This window comes from Schistocerca nitens, chromosome 3, assembly GCF_023898315.1.
Source record: "Schistocerca nitens isolate TAMUIC-IGC-003100 chromosome 3, iqSchNite1.1, whole genome shotgun sequence".
NCBI lineage: Eukaryota > Metazoa > Arthropoda > Insecta > Orthoptera > Acrididae > Schistocerca > Schistocerca nitens.
The window spans coordinates 342,453,032-342,479,006 of record NC_064616.1 but is presented as its reverse complement, the minus strand read 5'-3'; the positions used below and the strand labels follow the sequence as shown (position 1 = coordinate 342,479,006).

Sequence of the window (25,975 nt, the reverse complement as noted above, 5' to 3'; positions counted from 1 at the left end):
ATTACGCCCTAAGATAATAGCACTATGTCATGATAGCCTGCAAGCATGTCATAATGGTCTTCTCGCCACCAATTATCAAATACCCGCCCGTTTTTTCTGGGAAGGCAGACAGCGAGATGTGCAAAAGTACATAAAAAATTGTTTGCCCTGCGTTAGGAGGTCACTGCTGCCTCGAACAAAGTTACCTTTGCAACAAGTGCCAGAAGCCACTTGCCTCTGGGACTAAGAGCAGCAGATATTGTCAGTCCTTTCCCTTTGAGACCACAGAATAACTGATACATATTGTCAATTATAGATCATTTTTCCAGATTCCTAATTCTTGTCCCAATACCAGACATGTCAGCAGAAACTGTAGCAGAAACTCGAGCATTTCTCACCCACTTGTTGTTACCATATGGAAGTCCTGAAGCTGTACTTACAGATCAAGGCACAAACTTTATGTCAGCATTATTTACAGAAGTTTGTCAACTACTGCGAATCAAAAAGTGGAGAACGACCCCATTTCACCCTAAGGCTAACTGATGCTTAGAGCGAGTCCACCACACAGTTACGTGTATGCTTTCTTATTATGTCAATAAAAATCATTCTGAAAGGGACAGGTACGTCCAATACGTCATGTCAGCATATTATAGCTGTGTCCATGAGGTCACTGGATACTCCCCCTATGAGGCCGTATATGGCCAACCCATGAATTCACCTTTTGAAATTGACAAACTGCCCCCAGGGATTAGATCCACAGACGTGAATGGTTTGGCGTGACGTTTAAAAGCTATTTGGAAAAAAGTAAGAGGAAACAATGAAAAAGCTACGGCTCAGCAATTAGAAAAGAATAATGAGAGAGCAATAATGGCCGAGTGCAAGGTAGGGGATGTAGTGATGTTGCGCAATCCAGTAGTTAAGAAGGGAACGACGAAGAAGTTTACTCCTATGTATGAAGGTCCATACCCCATCATGCGGCTTACTTCACCAGTAAATGCAGAAATTCAGTTAGCAGACCAGACAGTGATCGTTCATTTTGACAGGTTAAAGTTGTATAAGAGTTCTGAGCCACCTCCACTTGACAGTAAAGCAGAGCCTGATACACAAGTAGCCCCAGCCAAGAAGACAAGAAAGAAAGTAGTGCAACCACCCATAGCGAAACCTACATATGCTCTAAGGTCAAAACACGTATATCGATCCAGGGACTAGGTCCAGCATGCCATGTATTTAATTGGAAAAGTCTTTAGTGAAGCAAGAGAATTAACTGACAGAAAACTGCCGTCATTGCAATGTATTCATTTAAGTTGTGCATGTTATTTGTAAGTATTCATAAGTATTGGCAACCATTTGTAATAGAAGTTAGGATGTCATATGGGAAGGGATTGGAGTTTTTCATAATTATTCTGTCTTGCAGCACTCAATGTCTCCAGTAACGCTGTCATAGCAGTAAAGAGCTGGAAACACAATCACTCACTAGTAACGGAATTAAGGGGAAAAGTTGTCGTTATCAGTAGAACACACAGAGTGAGAATCAAGCAATCTTTTATATCTCAAAAGGAATGACACTTCACATGTTGACTTAGTGAATGGCGAACAGGAACAACTGCTAAAGCTCTGCCATAAAAGCATGTTAGTTACATGTATTTGTAACTGCCATTGGCATAAGATCAGTGACAACCTGACACCCTCTACTTACGGTTTGGGATACACCACATTACGCGTATGTTTATGCTAAGAGCTCAGACATCCATAATAACAACGTTAAAAAGAGAAAAAACAATTTGAACACCAGGCTAGAGAGACAGTGGTTTCAATTAACAAGAATACCTAAGTTCAAGTTAAACATCAAATATGTTACTTTAAAAGTAAAAGGAGCCCTCCATAAGTGCTATTTTATTGTTTCTTAATATGCTCCTGGAGAGACAACAAGGTAAACTTGTTCATGATGCTACATGTTTTTGTATACCAAATGCAGAAGAGAAAGTCATGTGGTTAATGCCAGGCAAGATAGCCGCATGCAGTTTGTTTACAAACCACAAGCCTTGCCTTCCCTGCCAAGTGAGTGGCCATTAGGATTTCAACCCTACCCACTGCCTTGTGACGTGGTCGCATAAACGGTTAAATAGGCGGTATCGTTTTGTCAATGATGCACCTTCATAAAGGAAAAGCTCATCAGAAATTACGCTCAACTTAGTCTTTTCTAACTTGATCCCTTACGCTTTCTGTTTCCACTGTGGAAGTTTCTAGATTCTTGCCAAGTTTTGTTTTTCTCTTCTCGTTTTCAATGATGTTAACATTCGATGACACAATTTTCGTGCCCGAGAGCAGGAACCCGAACCTAGCAGACGAACTTATCTATTCAATGGGTGCTTGAACCCATAATTACATGCCTTATAATCATTGTTTTGTTGGTCATCATTGAATAAACCATATCAATTGCACTCATCTATCCTTCTTATTCAGAAATATTATACCCCTTTTGTGAGATTTATATTTGTCACTTCTCACTCTGAATCACATAAATACGTTCATCGGGTGCAGGAGCGCAGAAACATGGGGAGTTTCTGTTCTGCAAGTAACAGAGTGCAATGTACAGTCAGCACAGTAAACAGCATCAGTATGTTCTATTTCCCTATCGTTCTTAGACCCGCTGCTTACTTCCTGCATAGCGCAGCGATGTAGCGCGAGAGTCGGCCTTTAAGTAACCTGCCGCGCGCCGCTCTGATGTAGCTGCCGCACTGACCCCTACCAGCATTATTAGTGCTATCGCCATCAACTTTCAGGTCAAACACTTTGTATACTGTGTAGTTCGGAGCTCAACGGCCACTGACTTGAAAAATCGCTGACCCAACACGTTGCTCAGCAAATACTTCACCTTCACTTCCGCAAATACGCTTGTTCCCCAATATAAAGGGAGATCAGCTCTCCTTGTAACCTTCAGTCACCTCTTTCGAACTGTGTCTGCAAGACCTATTGGTGTGCACATTCTATCTTCGTTCACTACTCTACACTCAAGGTAATAAAACAAATGATTGTCATTTTTTGTTTTTCTTCAACGTATTTTCGCCATTCTGGGCTGCCAGGATTTCAGACCATTGTTTCTTTCCAGATTTAGGAAGTTTGAAATTACGTGGGCACAAGTGCTCTGCTACCTGGCGTATTACATTTGCCACTTCATTGTCCTTAACTACCACCTCATCATGAAGAGGATACTTCTGCTGTCAGCTATTTGTATGGTTTCCAGTGCCCCATCGTTTACGAACCACCCACTAGTGTAAGGCATGATGTTTGAGAAACCTGAAAGTCTATGGTATACTCCACATCATCTAGTGATTAACACAGTACTTGATACTATGCCCCTCATAAAGGTAGAGTTGGCATTGCAACAAACTGCCGATCAAATGTTAGGATATGAATCATTGCTTGTATAAACGGGTCAGAAGAAAGCTTTACTGGTATTACGTGATCTTACGCAAAATATTGATCACCTTCAACACGTACCAGCCCCATGCGTAAAACGAGCCTGGTTCAATGCCGGAGGTGCCATACTAAAAACTGTGTTCGGAGTCCCTGATCATAAAGATGTCCAACATTGGAACAAAGAAATCAGACAAATCGACACATTTACTCGATAGAACCTTGAGATGATGTTATGCCAACAGGTATGATTAACGCACATTGAAGACAATCTGTTACCAGCCAGTAGGCAAATATGCAGTGTTACAGCTATGATACTTCACCAATATGAATCTTTTAAGAACTCTGTAAAATGGGACTTCGCGACTATATAAGCCGAGGTATCCAATCTTACGCTAAACCTTGAAGCATCTGATGCCATACAAACACTATCTCATAGCATGCAGACTATCCAACTGCTACTTGTCAATTTACGTGTCACAATACAATTAGGATTCCGAGGAATTCTGAGTTCAGAACTTTTATCTCCCAAACAATTTATTCAAGTACTGCAGAATGTTACCACCGATTTGCCACCACCAATGTGTTTAGTATTGCCCATATATGAATCTATGTTACCCGATAATCATGCTATGGCTAGGACTGAGTTATTAAAACATGCCAACATCCTAGGGTTCCATATATTTATACCCCTTGCCTGTTCGAATTGTCAGTTCAAGTGTTACAAGACACATGTGTTCCCTGTTGGGTGGTCAGCAACCAGACAGTATATATGTTGGAATACAGCAGACATTCTCATCATTAGTCCAGATCACCAAAAGTATACTACGATGTCCCAAAATCAGTTGAATGAATGCATACATGTTCATAATTTCATGTGCCGTGAAATCGCCCTTCGAAACCACCGTACGGGACACGAGATTAGCCTTTTCTTGGGAAAGCGTCAATTGCCACCCTGTTTGCAAACTGTATTTCGCCTAGTGGAACCCAGGTTTAGGACCATTAGCACAAACCTCCTATACGCATTAAACCAACCTACGATATTAACACTTTGTGGCTATGAACATAATTTCCAGTCGCAAACATACGAGATAGAAATCGCAGACAGTGGATTTTTAGCAAACAGTTCCTATTGCGATGTTATTACGCCACTTGTAACCTTTCACGCCGGTATGGCGCCCATTTACCTATATTTTTTCTACCTGTGAGTTCATACGGGGTTCCTTTGTCAACTGAATTACCTGTTTTATCTAATGTTTCGAATTATCACCTTTTAACATCAATCAATGACCTTTTAAAACAGGAGAGAGGACAAATCTCTTACGATCGCCTGTTAGCACACTTAAGTGAATGGCAGACAGCCACTAATCTACATACAACTATTATACCCAGTGTCACAGTAACCCTGGTCACTGCTATTTTTATTATTGTACTGATATGGATCTTGTATAAAAAGGGATTTTGCAAACGGTTACGACCATCCCCTCCTATAGTTCCAGAACCCCAGCCTCATGGTGAATATCGCCCACAATTCGAAAGAAAAGCCTATCAAGGCATGTGCCCTCCTTTAGTTTTAAGAGTTCAACTGTGTTATTAACTAATGTGAAAACTTATGCAGCATAGTGAAGTGCTCCCCTAGGGTTAACTCTTTTAAATGTGTGTGAAACGTGTGAACCTCCCCTCATACTCCACTGCGCTGAGTTCCAGTGGATGGGCTTGACCACCGCCACACCCCCTTAGAGCCGGCAGCTTGTGCGCTACCCGCCGAGGACAACGCAAAGCACCGCATTGCGCCACTCGGCCTTGCGTGTAACTTCAGTGGTGATACGTAATTGTATTTAAATTCATTTAAGAGACAAAGGCGCTTGGTGTGTACTCCTGATTCAAACTATTACTTTTCAATGTATTTTATTTACACGTGTTAACTGATGTAATTTTGTTTTGACTTTCATTCCTTGTTCTTGTGTAAATATAATATTGTTGAAGTGTGTAAACCCCTTTGTGACCCCTACGAGATCTTAAAAGTCTCTTCTCCCACCCGTCGTTAAAGGCCCCTGACGTCTTCTGTGGGAACCTTTAACAATCAAATAATGTCTATTTTGTCTTTGCAAACTAAAATTGTCAACATTTAAATAACAATTGCATTGAGCGAAATCACATACGTTTTCTGCTCCCACAGAAGGGGGAGGAGTGTAAGGTTGAGCAAGATAGTAGAGCATTCTATCTCTATTTTCTTCAAAAAGGTTTATTTCAGTTTGTTGTTATGGTCAAGCATTACCCGGTAGCTTCAGCTGCCTGTAATTTTCTCGTCCCATGGTCTGGCAGCAGCAAGTCAACACCAAGGTGGGCAATCTCGATCACGCGCCTCCCTTGTATGCTGACGTGGTAACGTCACTTAGGCGAAGCTGACCAGGCCACGCTTCGGAACTTTCCATGCCGCCCCCACGATTCTCTTGGCTCCTGACTAATCAAGGCGGAGCAAGCCATGTGGCCGTGCTGGAGGTACCCTGCCACCCGTCGGCCGAAACGCGCTCTCTGCCACGTGCCTTGTAGTTGTGAACATCATCTTCTCTTCCTGGAGCTGCGGCGCCGAGGACTTTGTTTCTGTAGTTGCCACAAGTCTGAATGGCGGCCACCACTTTTCTTTAACTTCGCCTAAGTTTGCTGCGAACAATGTTTCGCCCACCATTTCATCTTGGCCCACCCTCACCTCCCCAAGCCTAACTCATGCTACCCATTTCAATTCACATCTGTTGGTTTTTCTGCCAATAAATGGCTTCATTTCAGAAAAGGTACCGAGCGGGGTGGTGCAGTGGTTAGCACACTGGACTCGCATTCGGGAGGACGACGGTTCAATCCCGTCTCCGGCCATCCTGATTTAGGTTTTCCGTGATTTCCCTAAATCGCTTCAGGCAAATGCCGGGATGGTTCCTTTGAAAGGGCACGGCCGATTTCCATCCCCATTCTTCCCTCACCCGAGCTTGCGCTCCGTCTCTAATGACCTCGTTGTCGACGGGACGTTAAACACTAATCTCCTCCTCCTCCTCAGAAAAGGTGCCGGAATAATTTGTTTCAACATGTTTGCCCACCGCCTCAGCCGCTCCTAACAGAGCTGTTCTTGCACAATTCCTTTTTTTGCCAATATGTCATCTAGCTGGTGTTTTTTTTATTGGCTATGCCTTCTAAATTACATGTTGGATCCTTTGTTACCACTAAATCAGTAACATGTTGGCCGATCAAATTATTTCCCTGTTACGACTTGAAAGCATAAAGTTATGATGTTCCAGCCATTTGCTGGCAGACAAGAATCAAGTCTAGTAATGGGGCTGCCATCTTATAGCTTCTGGATCAGCTTTAGAGGTTATTTCAGCTGTTCTTAACATAGGGGCATTAGCTTGGTTTGCCAATGTTGGCCCATGTTTGCCTTTCTTAACTCTGTCTTTTAAGACAGGTTAAATGGTCAGTACAGCCTCAAGTATTTCTACACTTCTCTGGAACCAAAACTGATCTTTAAAAACAGAAAAAAAACCAGTCTTGGTTGCACAAGATCAATTTATTTAATCTTCACACGTGATGTGTTTCACCTGTTCTAGGCACCATCAGACAATCTGAGGAAACTACAAACTAGTATAAGTATAAATTGCTATTAAAAACAGTAATAAATTAATTAAAAATAACAAAAGGAAGACAAACATCTATTGGACTATGGAGCACAGGACCACATTTTTGTTTTAGGAGGTGGTGAGGGGCATAAATTTCAACTCTTAAGATATTGCACCACAACTGAGCTTACCAATAAAAACCCTTGCTAACCATGACTGAGATATCAAATGTAATTGCAAGTCCCACAGAACTGAGAGGAAACAGCCAGATAGCCACTGTCAATGTTTCATTACATCACGCAGAAGCAACAAGAAAAGATGTAATGACAGTAGGAAAAAGGAAAACAGTAAAGCACGCAAAGGGTTAGCTTCAATGAGCATCTACTGACAAAAAATGATCAGGTGAGAAAATTTTTCCCCTTTGTCCAGCACCTTCTGGCCATCGGGTCCAGATTTAGAAAATCTTAAAATGTTTCATGTGGCTAACAAAGGCAAGAAACTGGGTTTATTGGAAGAGTCTGAAATTTCTAAGCATATCTTTTTCAAATCTCTGAATTTAATAAACGAACAAGTCTGTTTGAAACACCACACTTTTTTGATGTATTGATGTGTATCTTTAAATGATGGCTGCCACATATATTACTTACTGAATATTCTATTTAAGTCTTAGAAATCAGTTAAGTTTTAGGATGACACCTTGTGAGCCTTTTCTCACTAAGGCTCCACAGGACCTTGACACCTGGTTGGCAGTCTAGTTGCCAGCATGACAGCGCCTGCCCACAGTGTTGTAAACAATGTGTAAGTCACCATCATTACAATCAGTTTTCCAGTTTAGCGTTGCTTATGGCTTTGTTGCTTCATATTTTTACCAAAACTTTTCATGTGTTTCTTTATCCTTATTAGTGCCCATTCATTTGCCAAAGGTATACTGGCCTAGCTGTTATATGGGTGTATTTTCTGCTCACTGAATTTGCCTATTTGCTTAAGTTAGGTACCCCTTGTACTCTTTGGTGGCTTTCTTTTTCCTACTATGACTACCTTTTTTTAAGTTTCTTCTAGGTGAAGTAATGAAGCACTGACAGTGGCTATCTCAACATTTCTTACCAGTTCTCTTGCACTCTTAATCACATGTGACGCCTCGGTTATGAGTAGGATGAACTTTGTCAATGATCTAATGAAGCATTGACTGTGGTTATCTGGCTGTTACCTCCCGTTTTTATGGGACTTTCGACTACGTTCAATGTCTAGGTCACGATTAGCAAGAGTTTTTATTGGTAAGCTCAGTTATGGTGCAAAATTGTATGAGTTGAAACGTATACCCCTAGCCACCCTCTAGAAAACAAATGTGGCCACATGCTTCACAGTTCAAACAATGTTTGTATTCCTTCTGTTATTCTTAATTAATTTATTATTGTCTTTAATAGGAATTTATACTTACACCAGTCTGTAATTTCCCCAGATTGTCTGATGATGCCTAAGACAGGCGAAATACGTCGCATGTGAAGATTAAATTAACCAATTTTGTACAACTAAGGCTGTTTTTTCTGTATCTATAGATCCATTACATCTGCTGTACCCCTGCCACCGCGGTAGTTATGGAGTGGAGTGATTTTAACCCAAACTGATCTTCCCTTGGATAGCCTCAATCAGTTTATCCATTCTTATGTGAATAATTTCTGTCAATATTATGATACCATGTCTTATTAAACTGATAATTCAGTAATACTCACACCTGTCTTATTTGTAATTTGAATTGTTACACTCCTCTTCTTCAAGTCAAAGGATATATCATCTGTCACATAACTTGCACATCAATTGAAATAATTTTGTCATGGTTAGCTTTCCCAACTAACTGAACCAATTAGAGGACACATCGTCTGCTCCAGGGGGCTTGTTCCGGCTTAGGTCTTTCAATGCTCCACCAAATTCTTCTCACACATTTCGCATCTCATTTTCATTTACTCCCTCTTCCATCTCCATAATATTTTCTTCAGGCAATTATAATATAATAAATAAACATAACCTTGATTAAAAATGTCACCATAACGTCATTTTGTGACAGAGTATACTAAAAACACCATACTTCTGTCTTTCAAGGAATATGCCTTCTGAAAGTTATATGCAACATACATACATGAGAACAGCAGCTATGCATGCAGAATACATATTTTGCTCGAAATGTTATCAACTGTATGATAATTACTAGTCTCAAAACAAAAACTAGTTTCATGTTTTCCCCAGAAGGTTAGGGTTGTGCAATCTTAAGTTGACTGAATGCTTATAATTTTTTTCTGAACACACTGGATCAATTTCCTTTATTGTGTTTAGGAAGTGACAATAACAAATGTTTGTTTTGTTTGTCTTAATAAGTGTCAACTGTCATTTTCTCCAATAATTAAAGCATCCTGTCCGTTTATAAACTTTGCAGCTTTCTTGTGACTACTCCCCATATTGTTTACATTTCATTCTCAGAGTTTTTAATTTGAGACACAATAAACAGATTTTACTTTTATTTTTGAGAACTATTTGCGGTACACAACAATACGACTTCTAACATGAGACTACTTGCATACTCTAGCTTTTCACAAGCAATTTACATAGTTCTCTGAATTGGAAAATAATAAATTCCATTTTTTACCCACAGTTTCTCTGAAACTGAGTTAGTGTCACACTTCAGATTATTTACTGGGAAACAGCAGTTAAAGTTACTTCTGACACCTAGCGAATTACAAATACAAAAAACACTTTACCTGACATTCTGCAGGTTCTCCTGAAAGTTTCCTGTTATGAAACAATTGAGTCTCTGTTTCACTTACTGACATCTAATTGTAAATAGTCACATTGCCTTACATAACTGATTAAATGTAATGGGGTAAGTGGCAGACCGAGACTTGAACCCTTTACGCAAGCAGTTGCTTTTGCTATGGCTATCAGTGCCTGACTCATGGTCAGACCTAAACTTCCATATGTCATCTACATCACAACCTGTACACACACACACATTCCTGTCCAGGTGAGGATATTTTAATACAAACCACCATAAGCTGTACAAGTTAATGACGACAATGAAAATTTGCGCGGGTCACCTGACTGGTGCTGATCAAGAGTCACTGTCGAAGATCTTTTATCTCCACCTTCAAGTGGATGTACATCCCGTGGAACAGATTTCTGGCCCTATGTCCACGTGATAGTTTCTGCTACTTATCACCTCAGTGATTGTTTTCTGCAGTTTGCCCACTTTTAGCAAAATCACCCACTATAAAATAAGTAACAACATACCGAGTTCCTAGGTCATCTGTTCCCCTGAGAGATTTGACACGTCTGCTTTTGAAAGGTAGCTTGAAGTTTCGGAAGAATCCTCTCTTGTGTTTTGAGTCTTCATCTAGTGCATCCTATAACAGTGAAACACATGTGAGACCACTAGTACACATTCTGGCACATACTTTCACACATAATTAAATTAAACATGCACATCATCATCATCATCATAATCATCATCATCAAGTTTAAAGAATAACGAAAATTCTCACAATGAATAAACAGTCACAAATTTAATATTATGAGCCAAAAAATTAAGGATCTGAGCAAATTAAAAGTAAACCATTCTGACATTGCGATATATGAACCAAAGTTCAAGATGAACGTCACTCATACTCTAGCATTCTAAATCCACATACACTACATATAAGCAGTAAATACTGTACAAGGTACCTGACATTCCAGTTAATGATTTGAAGAGAAAATGAACAAACCTTGTCACCACGTTCAGCTGTTTTATCGAAACTAATGCTTTTGGGAATGGCACCTGTAGAAGTTGTTGGATGTGAGATAGGTTTACTGGGAGGAGGAGGTACAGAGACTTCATCAGTCACAGTAGCTTGACTGTTGATCATTAGTGCACTGGGGGCCAGTAGCAAATCTGCAAAAGGAACAGAAAAAGCCACACATAATTACCTTCTAACACTATGCAGAATAGCTGCATTTCACTTCATACAAGAAAGAAAACAGTGGTGTACATTGTGTTTATCATTTTAGTCCTGGGTCCCTGCACCAAAATATGCAGAATATTTTCTAAATGTAAAACTATCACATTACATGTAACAAACTGTTATATTGATGAGCAATTCTTCTTAATTCATTCCATACACTGAGCAAGCAGAATCCATGAGAAATTTGAAGAGAGAATTAAAGTTCAAGAGAGGGGGGGAGGGGGATGGAGAGTTGTAAATGACAATGTAATTATGTCAGAGACAGCAAATGACTTGGAAGAGCAGTTGAATGTAATAGCTAGTGTCCGGAAAAAAAGATTATACGATGAACATCAACAAAAGTGAAACAAATGTAATGTGATGTAGTTGAATTAAATCAGATGCTGCTTAAGGAATTAGTTCAGGAAATGAGACATTAAAAACAGTAGACAAGTTTTGCTGTTTGGGCAGCAAAATAAATTATGGCTGAAGTAAAAGATACAAGCAGTGTAGCCCTGTACAGGAGCAAAATGTGGATGATAAGCAGTTCAGACAATAAGAGAATAGAGGTTTTCAAAACAGTTGTTACACAAGAATGCTGAGGATTAGATGGGTAGATTGTGTAACTTATGAAGGAGTACTGATTCGAACAGTAAAGAAAAGGAATTTACAGCACAACTTGACTAAAAGAAGAGACTGATTGATGGGACTCGTCCTGAGGCATGAAGGAATCATCAGCTTAGTAATGTAGGGAAGGGAGAGTGGGAGTAAAATTGTAGATGGGAGCACAAGACATGAATACACAGTATCAACTGCAAATGTATGTAGGTTACAGTAGTTACTATGAGATGAAATGTCATGTGCAGGATAATAGAGTAGTGTGGAAACCCGCATCAAAGCAGTTTTTGGACTGGAGGCAGCAGCAGCAGCAGCAGCAGCAACAGCAACAGCAACAGCAACACATTGCATACAAGGGGAGAAGATCATCTTAATCTACTTTGGTCATCTGTGACTGAACTACCATTTTTGTCATACAGAATATGCCCGTCTGACAAGAGTTTCATTTCAACCTTGAAAGAACTTTATATAGCATACAGTGGTTTCATTCTGAATAATGATGTGCTGATTGAGGGACCTCAAAAGTACACGCTTTTTGGCAGCTGCCTGACAATCTATTCCCCAAAGTTCTTAGAATTTCAGTGTTAGGTGTCTACCTCAACATTATGTTATTCATCACAGACTTCTGAACTACATGGATATTATCTCAATAGAGATTATTGGAGTAACTCACAAACATCTGAATGCATATTCCTCTGGCAATCTTTCAAAATATGTACTGTATCTTTTCATACTGATCTCATATAATATGTAATAGCAATAAACACATCTACAAACACATCGCCATAGGCTTGTTGATTCATCTACTGAACTTTAACAGCCGGCCGGTGTGGCCGAGTGGTTCTAGGCGCTTCAGTCCGGAACCGCGCGATCGCTACGGTCATAGGTTCGAATCCTGCCTCGGGCATGGATGAGTGTGTGTCCTCAGGTTAGTTAGGTTTAAGTAGTTCTAAGTTCTATGGGACTGATGACCTCAGATGTTAAGTCCCATAGTGCTCAGAGCCATTTGAACCTTTTTTTAAATGTAACACTGAAAGTTGAATGGCACCATTTTTAGAGTAGAATGCTCTAATAATCACGACATAAATATCCCCCACTAAGAATAAGAGTCATGTGGCAAAGGCAAGTACCTGTTTCAGGTACCCTTTTCACATGTTTGTTTCAGAATGAAGATTTGGTTAGTGGCCGACTCTTCTAGATGAAAACTGCTTTAATACTTTTGAATTACTTCTGCTACTAGATACTTAATTCAGTCTATAAAGTGCTTACAGAAGGTTGTGTCAGAGATAAACGGTACTATGCTTCTGTAATTTTCATAATTTTATTTTATTTTTTGCAAATTTCACAAATCACAATCAACTTCCATTACTCTGTTAATGTTTCTGCTATCTAGCCTTTCTCTACGAGCGTATGGCTTTGGATACCATCCATGAGATGCAGTGTAAGTCTGTAGTTTCTAACTCCATTTTTCAATGATAGTATGTCTTGCAGAGATTGGTGCTAATGATCAACAATATTATTCTGGAATTAATGTTGTTACCTGCTGGATTTGACAGCCAACATCGGTATGTGTGGCTGTTCGAGTTTGACATTAGATGTCAAAACCCTTGTATCTCGTATCTTACTGTTTGTCGTACTAGCAGTTTTTGGTGCTGATGTTCTTTCATGACTACCATTAGTAGAACATTCAGAAGTCTGTTGAACAGCTTTTGGTATACTATCTATTTTCTGGTGTTTTACCTCCATGTGCTGGCATAACCTAATGAAGTTCTCTACTGTGGTGACCTCCTTCGAAAGGACAGAAATCCTCCATCATACTCTTTATCAAGTATGAAAGTCTGTTGACTTCTGTCATATTCAGATTCACTGTATGAACCTGTGCCAAAATACACTGTATATATCACTTTGCCATCTCCGCTTAGCATTGCATTGGCTGCTGTACTACGGCTATTCTTCAGTTATGCTGAGTTGCTTCTAGTTGTCGGTAAATGATTTCCTAATTTTTGCATTATATTCTTCCCAGTTAATGAGCTTTTCCTCATTTTTCTTGAACCACCGCTGGGCTGTAAAATCCAAGTAAAATTCACACTTGCTGTATTTAGCAGTGCACTGGATTCCAGTTAGCCATTTTGTCAGATACAGTCCACTGTCTCCCAAAAACATTACTTGATGCTCATCTGAATTGCAGATGCTTTTCTGTCCATCGGTATCCTGAAAATGTGAACCAGTGGAGGAATGGAGTGTTTGCAATCCAATTCCTGTCTGGGAGGGAATGTCTTCTGCATAGTCTTACTGGAACCATAGCAATGCTGATGTCAAACATACCTGGTGTCTCCATCAAACTATGTAAATCACAATCTGGTATTAACTACCATTTACAATAGCAGAGCTGTCAGCAAGAACTTCACACTGCACACTTCGCATTGCAAGCACACTTGTTATGTACATATCCAGGTATAGATGGAGTTGGACTACTCGCCTCAGCAATGTGCGCTCCTATTTATACAAAGATAGATTGTTCTAGTAAATTACAATATCTCAGCAATAAGCAAGTCACAGTGCCTTCCAGAATTTGCAAATCTTAAATGATTAATAACATCAGCTGGTAGAATCAAACTGGTGAATTGCAAGTCACAAGCCAATGACTATAAACAATAGATCATAATGGATAATGTACAGTATGTGACAATATTCCTCTCCTTCAAACTTACAGCTCAGTTTATAGACTCATCACCTCGAATAAGAACATTCTTCTTAAAGGCTTAAAAGTCACTAACGTTGGTCCAGAGAGGTGCCCATTATTTAAGAACATGCATTTTCAATAAATGGCGAGCAACCAAAACAAGTTTTGTCGTTATAATGTACAGTTTGAAAGGAGCCTAAAGATTTATTAATGGCTGACTTACTACACTAAAGAATTTGTTAGCAGAAACAAATTATTGATCTGTGCAAGTAAGACATAAAAAGTGCTTTTGTTTCAGCAATGCAGGGCCGCAACAGCCTTGGTATCATCTTATGAACTTTACAATGTACACACTTAAATGTTTGTGTTAGCTTTTTAATCAATGTGCAAATGAAAAATATTTACTTTTTTAATTTTTCTAAATCCTTGAGGAACAGCTCACTTACAATCTATGCAAGTATATCACTTATTTTGTAAATATGTACAGTATCTTTTCATTTTTTCGTGGAATAAAGATTAGTGTAGTATATGCAGGGCTTTACCCATGTATATTCGGCCACAACACTCATGGATATGCCTCATGGGCCAGATACAGCCCCTGCCTTACCTCAGGAGCTTGTTTGCCAACAAGAGAGTCACTGAGCTACTTATTGCCAAGCTCCCTGCAGCCACCACAGTGTCTGGGGGCGTAAACCATTCCGATATGTGGTGCATAGGTTGTAATAAACAGCACTGCAGTTGCAGGCACCTACTTGTGTGGCACTACACTTGTATTTCTCCTTCAACAGGTACTTGGGTTGCCAGTCAGCCCATCTACGGGAGTTCAGCTTCAGGCTCCCAACCAACTCTCGGGCTTATGCTTCAGATCACAATGCCTGCAGCTACTGCTACCCATCTCACAGTGCCGTCTTGTGCCTTCACCAGGATTACAGCCGCTATATGCCTGTCAGCCATTCTCGAAGGTCTCACTTCACTGGATCTCCTCCTCACTGCCCACAAGCTCACAGCCTTGTGGGACGTATTGCTATGTGTCCACGGCACTCCCTGCTCATTACCATTATCGATGTTCACACTTCATCATAGTGGGCACCTGTTACATATTATAATAGATGAACATTTCAATTGCACCCAGTTGTGGACATTTGTCCTCTAGAGCTGTAATGAGTTAATGCACAGCAAATAAACAAACTGTTACTCCAATGGGTGAGTATCAATCACTATCTTGATACACCACTTGGCCAAGGATCCTTCAATGAGAGTTCAATATTGTGTCAATGGTGATGTCATTAGAGATGAAGCACAAGCTCAAAATGGGAGGAACGGCAGGGTAGGAAACTGGCTGTGCCCTTACAAAGGAATCATCCTGACATTGACCTTATGAGATTTAGGGAACAATGATTTTAACTGCTGTCCTATCAAATATATCGGGTGACTATGACTAAACTGTCGGTGTTCTGACTGCTGCTGTGTGGGCTGTATACATTGCTGGACACTGAAACAACATAAGAACGTTCACTAATTGGTGTGTTTAGAGAGTGTGATGAAAGAAATAATAGTTCCACTTTCTGCCACCATGTGAAAATATGGTGCTGTAAGCAGTCAGAATGTGCTGCAGATGCAGGAAAAGGAGAGGAACATTTAACACACATTAATGGTGGTCCTAGCAGGTTTAGGATATGATCAAAAGTTACATGTCTTCAATATGGTCTCCTGACTAAGCAACACGCTAAATCCATAACACGACATGGTCGACAGTTGCTCGGAGTGTATCCAGTGTAATAAGAGTGAAATGTTATTGTATGCTATCCTTTCAGTTAGGAAGAATCTAGATACATCCCTGATAGACAAGATCTTCCAGGTATCACTTCAGAATCAGAAGTCACATGGACTTAGCTCAGGGGATCTGGAAGGCAAACATCTTGAAATTGCTTAAAGATGATGTGGTCATTACAGAAGGTTTCTCAACGTAAATCTTTCACCTGGCAAGTAACATGTGGTGTCACCCCATCTTGCATGAAAATAGTGGTGCAGAGATAGTTGCTTTCTTGCAGAGCCGGAATCACATGTTGCACAAGGAGGTCCTTATTACGTGCACCTAACAGGCTCATTAGGTGTCATCTCCTCGAAGAAAAACAGACCAAGACTGAAAAAGCTTGTGAAACTACACCACACAGTCACATATGCTGAGTGCAGTGGGTGTTCTTGCACAACATGTGGCAGAGTAGAAACTCATATGTGACAGTTCTGTGCATTCACAGCACCACCCAGAGTAAGCTGTGCCTTGTCCACCCAAAGAATATTCCTCTGCCACATGTAATCCATTTCCACACATGCCACAAAATGGAGGGCAAAGTGATGGTGTTTTAACTTATCTTGAGACTCCATGCACATTCAACCTGTAAGGGTACCAGTGTAAAATATGCTGCAAAATATTTTGGACTGTTGACCAGGGGAGAGAGAATTCCTATGAACAGCTTGAGTGCTGGCTGTAGAATTTGAGGCATGTGCTGCATGATCAGCTATAATTACAGCAACTTCTTCAACAACTTCCCTGGGAATGGGCTGCCTCCCTCTCCTTACTGCACTGTCTAATTCACCTGTTTCTTTTCAAATTTCATGATCATACTCTTTAGCCCATTTATTGACATGGGGCCTCTTCATAACTGTTTCTGTCAGTGATATTTCCACAGTGCACTGTTGCTATTGCTCCCACTCTAATAAGACAACTTTCTAGCAGTGCACAGTCTTTCTTCTCAATAGACATTGCATTTCATACAGAAAACTTCCACCTTCTTAATCTTTTGCACCAACAGTTACTTCACAAAAGAAAGCAACCTCCATCACCAGGCAACAAGCAGCATACTGACATCAAAACAGAAAACATTTCACACAATGACTGCTCACAGTGTCATATATTCATCTGGGTGACAGAGTGGGACAATTTGTTTTTTCGGCATACTCCACTAATGCACATACTTACAATGTTTCAGCATTCTGCGATGTATACAGCCCACACTGCAGCATTTGGAACACCATCAGTTTAGCTATAACCACCAAGTGTCCTGTCACCCTCACACTGCCCCATCTCACTGGAATTTTTTATCCCCCTCTCTTTCCCCACATTCTTTAGAATGTCCACAGTATATCTATGGAATAAATGGTGTAAGAGTGACTGTGCAAATGTGCTGTGTGCCACAATACACATTTTACTATTTTCAGCTGTCCTACAAAATATTTTAAGTTTCTCAGTGTTCCTCTTAAAGTAATTTATTATTCATAGTCTGTTAATTAATTAACTGATGTCAGTTTTTGATGCCCTGCATTCCCTTCAAAGCAGCTTTAGCATTTCTTCAAGTACCCAGGAAATTCAAAGATCTAAAATTTCCCTAGTCACAATTAATCAACTAAGAAATCCTGGCCTGTTCTGTTTTTACTTACTGCCCCCATTTTTATCTTGGCAGACTTAAGTACAGCAGAGTCCCACTAATCCGAACCCTGGTAATCCGAACGTTCGGTCGATCCGAACATGAAAAATGTTTGTCTAAGTATGGAAAACGGTGTGGTAAACTGCTGTACACACACACTATTTTAATTTACACAGTACAGTAAACAAGTATTAGAAAAATTGGCAAGAAAACATTAGGTTTAAACAATTCATAACAATGAAAGAAAGGCTGTCAAACTTACTAAAATACAGCGGACATTTTATCCCTACTTTTTAGATGACAAAAACTCAGTCATTGTTTTTTGGTGTAATGAAGACAGTCTGTTATATGGCGCGTAATTGCGCCATCGTCTCATAAACATCAAATCAGCAGGTGTAGCAGTGAGCTGTTGCTCCTAATAACGTAGCACGAGGTCAAGGGCTTCTGCTGTGTCACTGTGTGGCATCAGCTCTCTTTTGTCGCTTTCAGGCTCATTGTCACTTACGTCACAGCAGTCCACTTCTTCCTGGTCTTGAGTCACAGCAGCAACTAAATCAGTGTCAGTAAGGTTCTCCACACATGCCCTATCCACTTCCATCCACTCATCTACATCTCCTTCACTAACTTCTTCACATCCAGGGATTGTCTGTATCATTTGTAGTAGATTTTCCTCTTCATTTTCAACTAGGTTGTCCTGAAATTCAAGAGATGTCTACAGTTTTCTCCACGATTTTCTCAGAGTATTTTCTGAAATATTCTGCCATGCCCCAGCGGCCCAATAAACAACATCCTTCACATTGGTCTTTTTTATTTTGTTCACTAAAGGAATGCTATTACCGTGGATCAGCATTCTTAAAAACCGTTTTCTGGAAATCAATTTTAATGTTTGCAGTACACCCTGGTCCATTGGCTGTAGAAGTGGTGTAACAAAATGGTTCAAATGGCTCTGAGCACTATGGGACTCAACTGCTGTGGTCATAAGTCCCCTAGAACTTAGAACTACTTAAACCTAACTAACCTAAGGACAGCACACAACACCCAGCCATCACGAGGCAGAGAAAATCCCAGACCCCGCCGGGAATCGAACCCAGGAACCCGGGCGTGGGAAGCGAGAATGCTACCGCACGACCACGAGATGCGGGCGAAGTGGTGTAACATTCAGCAACAAAAACTTCACCACAATTTCTCCATCACATAATTACTCAGTGCTAGGGTGAGATGGTGCGTTATCAATCAAAAGGATTGCACAGGGAGATAAATGATTTTCCTTAGCAAACTGTCAAACAGACGGAACAAACTGGCTGTGAAACCATTCTCTGAACAGCTTACCATCCATCCATGCTTTTTTGTGGTTGTGATAATATACAGGCAGGAACTTCATGTTGATGTTTTTAAAAGCTCCGGGCCTAGCAGATTTGCTGATCAGCATTAAAAGGCAGTTTGTGATTACCAGCAGCATTGCTGCATGCTAATAAAGTCACACAATCTTTGCACATTTTAAAACCAGGAGCATGGTCTTCTGCTTTTGATGCCAGGCTTTTTGTTGGCAATGCCCTAAAATTAAGGCCAGTCTCGTCAGCATTATAAATTTGTTGGGGAGAATACTTTCTCTCTCTTATCATTTTTTCCAAAATCACCCAAGTATTCCTTCGCTGCATCACAGTCAGAAGAAAGCTGCTCTCCAGTAACTGTTAGCTGACCGATTCAATGTCGTTTTTTTAATCTGTCCAACCAACCCATACTCACACAAAGACTCATCACCATTAATTAACTTTTTCAGGTACACAGCCTTCTCCTAAACCAGTGCTCCACTCATAGGAGTTCCCATTTCTCTTTTCTGCATAAACCAAAGGAAAAGAGCTTCAACCACTTTATCTTACTGGGACTGTTTCAAAGTCTGCCGAATTTTGAGTGTTTTTCCCGAAGACATTGCACAGGACTGTTCTAGCTTCATTTGGTTGTTCTTCCAATCACAAATGAGTGCTATACCAACACCCAGTTCCGTTGCCAGTTTAGTTACATTCTCACCATTGTCTATCCGCTTCAAAGCATTCAGTTTTTCCTTGAGAGTTAATGTTGTATGTTTTCATTTACTCATGACGAAAATACATACACCACTACACCTGAATGAATACAATACAATTGTTACGCGTGCCAGCGACAGATAACTAACATAACCAAGCACTTTGCGTGCCAGCTGGCAGTGCACTGACCACAGACACTACAAAGGTCTCAACAATGCACAACAACAAGGGCAGAGAGTGAGTGAGCCATTGTTCCCACACTTGTTCCCATTTGTTACCATGGTGTACCTACTTATCTGCTTGGTATACTTCATTCTAGAAACTCGTCATCGTAGTTCCGGCTAATGCGAACAAATTGGTAATCTGAACAAGGTCCGGTCCCAATTAGTTTGGATTAACTGGACTCTACTGTATATGTAACAGACAATATATACAGCAAATATGCAATTTAGAATGGGTTTTTGAGCCCAATTGTTACCTGGTGTTGGAGTAACCGTTTTGGGGCGGTGATCGGAGCTGCTGGCACTGCTACTTGAAGATGCCAAACTAGCTGAACTAAGTCGCACAAGGTTTAACATTGCTTCACCCACACTATCCTGGTCACCCTCATCCTCAGGTAGCAACTACAATACAAAAGTAAAAACAATTACTCCAAAGACCAGAAAAATCATTAGAACACACTACCATTACCAAGAAATTAAAAAAAGCGTAAATAAATGATTCTGACAGCAGATACTGCATGTGTTTGATGCAGCAGCAATAAGTAGCAAGTTCTAAAAAATCATCGGACTCAGTATCCATGTATTGACACAAAGGAGCTGCATGAATTATGAATAAGAAACATTACTTACTTATTTCCAGATAAAGAAAGAAAATATCATCTACTTATTAGGCAACAGCAAAGTAAAAGACAAATGTTAGTAACAAGCTCATTCAAGCTGAAAGACCTCTGTCTGGTAAAAACATTAGAGGATAAAGGGATTTAAATGGAATCGACAGGAAACAGGAAACTCGTGTGATCTTAAAAGACAATGAGCTACAGTAATATCTTAATATACAGTGCATATAGAGTTTCACAACATGCCCCCACACTTTTGTGATTTCTTGGTAACAAATAATTGTAACACCTGCTGTTTACGTATCTTCTATACACTATAAAACGCTTTCTAATGAATCCCATGCACCCCATACATTATCCTTAAACAGTCATTTGCTTAGTTGGGGTTTACTTCAAGTGTGAAGAAGGAACAACCCAGAAACATATAAAACAAATTTGCATGGAAATTATAATCTCAAGCCCTGCATTCTAAATGGCTTGTTAGCTTGCCTCTGGTTAATCCACTTACATTTGAACATTTATAAACAAATGAAAAATGCTGGCACTTTCTGTATACTTTTTCAACATGCCTTTAAAGTTTTGCTATGAAAGATGCATATTTTAAGCCCAAACTCAAAATTAACAGACATTCTGATAAGTACAGAAATGTAAATGTTTGATTTGGTGGCAAAGGTTGACATGGGACCATAGCTTTATCAGTGGAGTTGCTCTAAGGAAGTCCAAATTACAAAAAATTCTAACATATAGCCATAGGCTGAAAGAATGGACTGTAAATTATTCTATTAGCAATTTAGCATAACCTGTTCAAAGGTTTTAATTTGCACATTGTTTCCTGTCAGTTTCTGGAAGCAGAACTTTTCTTAATAGTGGAGCTGCTGAAAAATAAGTTTCAGCATTGTTCGAGTGGCAGTTTCAACAAGACAAACAGAAATATTAATTAAAATTGGAATGATTAATACAGGATCTCACTCTAATTTGCAACCTTTTCTGACCATTTTCAATTTCTGGTTGTTGTTCTTTTGTCTTTTACTATTCACATTTTGGATCTAGTATGAACCATTTGCTGGTGGTGGTGGTGGTGGTGGTGGTGGTGGTGGTGGTGGTGATGGTGATGGTGATGCTGTCTTCAGTACAAGGACTGGTTTGATGCAATTCTTCAGGCATTCCCAGTGATATATTGACATGTTGAATAATCTGGTCTCCCACAGGTTTTTCAAGTTGTTTGGCGTGACTTGCTGTCTTCTTCATGTGCTCTGTGAGAATGGTCCTTTGTTTTATGGGATCCAGGACTTAAGCCTGGATGGTGTTGGGTGTTCTGTTTTCGGTCCCCACCATATCAGGGGTTCCGTGCATGGTCCGTATCCAGCAGGAGAAGGTCTAGGTGTCCTCTATTGCAACTGGTGCTCCACCCACTGTCCACATCCTGCTTGTTCATTCCCTTGTATCATGCCCATCGTCTGATGCCCCGGTGTGCGTCTGCAGCATGCCAGACATTCTGCCCATCAACTGCTGCCATCTTGGCTGTCCTCTGGTTGTCTTGGGCATTGTGTGTGAAGTCCTTGACTATTTGGGCAGGCCTCCAATGCTGTAGTCTTCATTGGGCACTCCAGGTGTTCCGTCTCCTCTGTGGAAACAGGGGTTCAGTCCAACGTCTGTTACTGTTGGGCCTGTCTAGTGACGTGTCACCTCTAGTCTCTACTCTCTGGTGGTCTGTCCAAAGGCTGTTTTCTTGTTCTCCATCTCATTTCTATTTCTCATTGAACCTCAATGTCGTCTCCATTGTGTTTTCAGAATTTCAAGTGCTGGATTCCTGGCAGGGCTCAGCTGGCATCCAGTGTCACAGCTGATGAGATTCTCCGTGACCGTGATCTCGACAAATTCCTCTGTGAGACTGTCCCAGTATCTCAGGGTCTGTGTCACAATCTTGGTGGCACTGTAGTTCATCAAGTGAATGAGATCTAGACAGTGCTCCCCTTTTGTTGATTTGGTTGCCTGTCTAAGTCTCGTATGCCTTTAGTGTTCTTTACATCTCATGTCCACTGACCTGGTGGTCATGCTGGTGTATGACATCCCACACTGGCACCTGGCTTCCGTAGCCCCAGGTCATCATTTACATCGCCCAGCAGTGCCTAAATTTTAGTGGGTGTGCAAAATACGCTTTTGATGCTGTGTTTCAAGAGGCTGATTTTGGCAGAGATTGGTCCAGCATATGGTAGACATGCCACGTTCTTCATCATCTTGTTCGTCTGGACCCTCTGGCAGAGTGGCATGGCAAAGTGCCTTCTGAATATCTCTGGAAGAGTATCGATTTTTGCAGCTCTCCACAACACTCTATCTAGTGCAAACTTCTTCAAAGCCAAATAAGTACTGCAACCTACATCCATTTGAACCTACTTACTGTATTCATCTCTTGGTCCCCAACAGCTCTGTCAAATACTAAAGGATGATTTTTTGATGTCTCAAAAAGTGCGCTATCAAATGATCCCTTCTTTTAGTCAAGTTATGCCACAAATTTCTTTTCTCACCAATTCCTTTCAGTACTTCCTCATTAGTTACGTGGTCTAGTCATCTAAACTTCAGCATTCTTCTACAGCACCACATTTCAAAAGCTTCTTTCTCTTCTTGTCTGAACTGTTTATCATCCACATTTCAACGCTACATTTTAGACAAACACCTTCAGGAAAGACTTCCTTGTACTGAAATACATATTCTATGTTAACAAATTTTTCTTCTTCAGAAACAGTTTTCCTTTCATTGTTAGTCTATGTTTTGTACCCTCCCTATTTTGGCCTATGTCAGTTACTTTATTGCCCAAGTAGCAAAACTCATCTACTATGTTTAGTGTCTCATTTTCTAATCCAAATCCTTCAGCATTGCCTGATTTAATTGAACCACATTCCAATACTCTTGTTATGATTTATTGATGTTCAGTCTATTTCCACCTTTCAAGGCTATGTCCATTCCATTCAACTGCTCTTCAAAGTCCAAAGTTTATACACTCCTGGAAATTGAAATAAGAACACCGTGAATTCATTGTCCCAGGAAGGGGAAACTTTATTGACACATTCCTGGGGTCAGATACATCACATGATCACACTGACAGAACCACAGGCACATAGACACAGGCAACAGAGCATGCACAATGTCGGCACTAGTACAGTGTATATCCACCTTTCGCAGCAATGCAGGCTGCTATTCTCCCATGGAGACGATCGTAGAGATGCTGGATGTAGTCCTGTGGAACGGCTTGCCATGCCATTTCCACCTGGCGCCTCAGTTGGACCAGCGTTCGTGCTGGACGTGCCGACCGCGTGAGACGACGCTTCATCCAGTCCCAAACATGCTCAATGGGGGACAGATCCGGAGATCTTGCTGGCCAGGGTAGTTGACTTACACCTTCTAGAGCACGTTGGGTGGCACGGGATACATGCGGACGTGCATTGTCCTGTTGGAACAGCAAGTTCCCTTGCCGGTCTAGGAATGGTAGAACGATGGGTTCGATGACGGTTTGGATGTACCGTGCACTATTCAGTGTCCCCTCGACGATCACCAGTGGTGTACGGCCAGTGTAGGAGATCGCTCCCCACACCATGATGCCGGGTGTTGGCCCTGTGTGCCTCGGTCGTATGCAGTCCTGATTGTGGCGCTCACCTGCACGGCGCCAAACACGCATACGACCATCATTGGCACCAAGGCAGAAGCGACTCTCATCGCTGAAGACGACACGTCTCCATTCGTCCCTCCATTCACGCCTCTCGTGACACCACTGGAGGCGGGCTGCACGATGTTGGGGCGTGAGCGGAAGACGGCCTAACGGTGTGCGGGACCGTAGCCCAGCTTCATGGAGACGGTTGCGAATGGTCCTCGCCGATACCCCAGGAGCAACAGTGTCCCTAATTTGCTGGGAAGTGGCGGTGCGGTCCCCTACGGCACTGCGTAGGATCCTACGGTCTTGGCGTGCATCCGTGCGTCGCTGCGGTCCGGTCCCAGGTCGACGGGCACGTGCACCTTCCGCCGACCACTGGCGACAACATCGATGTACTGTGGAGACCTCACGCCCCACGTGTTGAGCAATTCGGCGGTACGTCCACCCGGCCTCCCGCATGCCCACTATACGCCCTCGCTCAAAGTCCGTCAACTGCACATACGGTTCACGTCCACGCTGTCGCGGCATGCTACCAGTGTTAAAGACTGCGATGGAGCTCCGTATGCCGCGGCAAACTGGCTGACACTGACGGCGGCGGTGCACAAATGCTGCGCAGCTAGCGCCATTCGACGGCCAACACCGCGGTTCCTGGTGTGTCCGCTGTGCCGTGCGTGTGATCATTGCTTGTACAGCCCTCTCGCAGTGTCCGGAGCAAGTATGGTGGGTCTGACACACCGGTGTCAATGTGTTCTTTTTTCCATTTCCAGGAGTGTATTTTCTCTCTGTAAACTCAAATGCCTTTTCCAAATTTTTTGTTTCCTTTAGTGTTTGCTCTATATACAGAATGAATAACACTGGGGATTTTCTACAAACCTGTATCATTCCCTTCTTAACCACTATGCTTCCCTTTCATGCCCTCTGACTCTTGTAACCTGCCATACAGTTTATGTAAAGCTGTATATAATCTTTTTCTCCATACATTTTACCCTTTCTACCTTCACAGTTCCGATCTTCCCCGAGGTCAGCTTCTACCAGTTTTTCCATTACACTGTAAATAATTTGTGTCAGTATTTTGCAACCATGACATATTAAACTGATAGTTTAACACTTGCTCTCTTTGAAATTGGCATTATTTCTCTCTCTCTCTCTCTCTCTCTCTCTCTCTCTCTCTCTCTCTAATTCCAAGAGAATTTCCCCTGTTTTATACATCTTGCACACTAGTTGGAATGGTTTTTCCATGGCCACCTCTCCCAAAGATACAGAAGTTCTGAGGGAAGCATTTGGTATAACAGCAGAATCTATTTCGAAATAAAATGCCACACAAACATTAAAAGAAAGATAGTAATGAAGCAAAAGTGCATCATCAAAATCCAAAAATGTAAGGGGCAATTGAAAAGTTTATGTTTGAGGGTGTTAATGCATCGCATATGCAATGTAGCTTGACTCTGACGTGGGTCTATAAGCACTGACTTGTAGGCAAGGGATGTGTGTCTCTGATGTTTGTAGAGTAAATAAGGGAACATGAACTATGGGGACGTTATTACCAAATATGTCCAGACAGGATCAATATGCTATTAATCTTTCCCCTTTCTGAGAATGAAGTATGTATATGGAGCAGCATGTCTCTCAAAAAACACTGTTGTGGAAGGGAACTGAAAAAAAAATGACCTCATTTCATTCAGCAATACCCATTTAACACTATTCAACCTATTAGCCAGTTCACAAAACCAAACCCCCGAAATAAATGACTGGTCAAAAAAATTTGGTGCATCTAA

General features: G+C 41.1%; 1 protein-coding gene and 1 non-coding gene across 3 annotated transcripts in view; one reads left to right on the top strand and one right to left on the bottom strand.

Moving 5' to 3' along the window:
• LOC126248294 (GTPase-activating protein and VPS9 domain-containing protein 1) overlaps window positions 1-25,975 on the bottom strand; it is a 369,886-nt gene that overhangs the window by 104,026 nt on the left and 239,885 nt on the right. For both annotated transcript variants that reach the window (XM_049949157.1, XM_049949158.1), the window contains exons 18-20: window positions 20,195-20,339; window positions 10,751-10,917; window positions 10,278-10,390 (exon numbers count right to left, since the gene is read on the bottom strand). In XM_049949157.1, the coding sequence (XP_049805114.1) occupies window positions 10,278-10,390; window positions 10,751-10,917; window positions 20,195-20,339 (425 nt within the window). The remainder of the gene's footprint in view (window positions 1-10,277; window positions 10,391-10,750; window positions 10,918-20,194; window positions 20,340-25,975) is intronic.
• Window positions 6,195-6,267, top strand: Trnaa-cgc (transfer RNA alanine (anticodon CGC)). The gene has a single exon. It is a non-coding gene; the product is annotated as a tRNA-Ala (tRNA).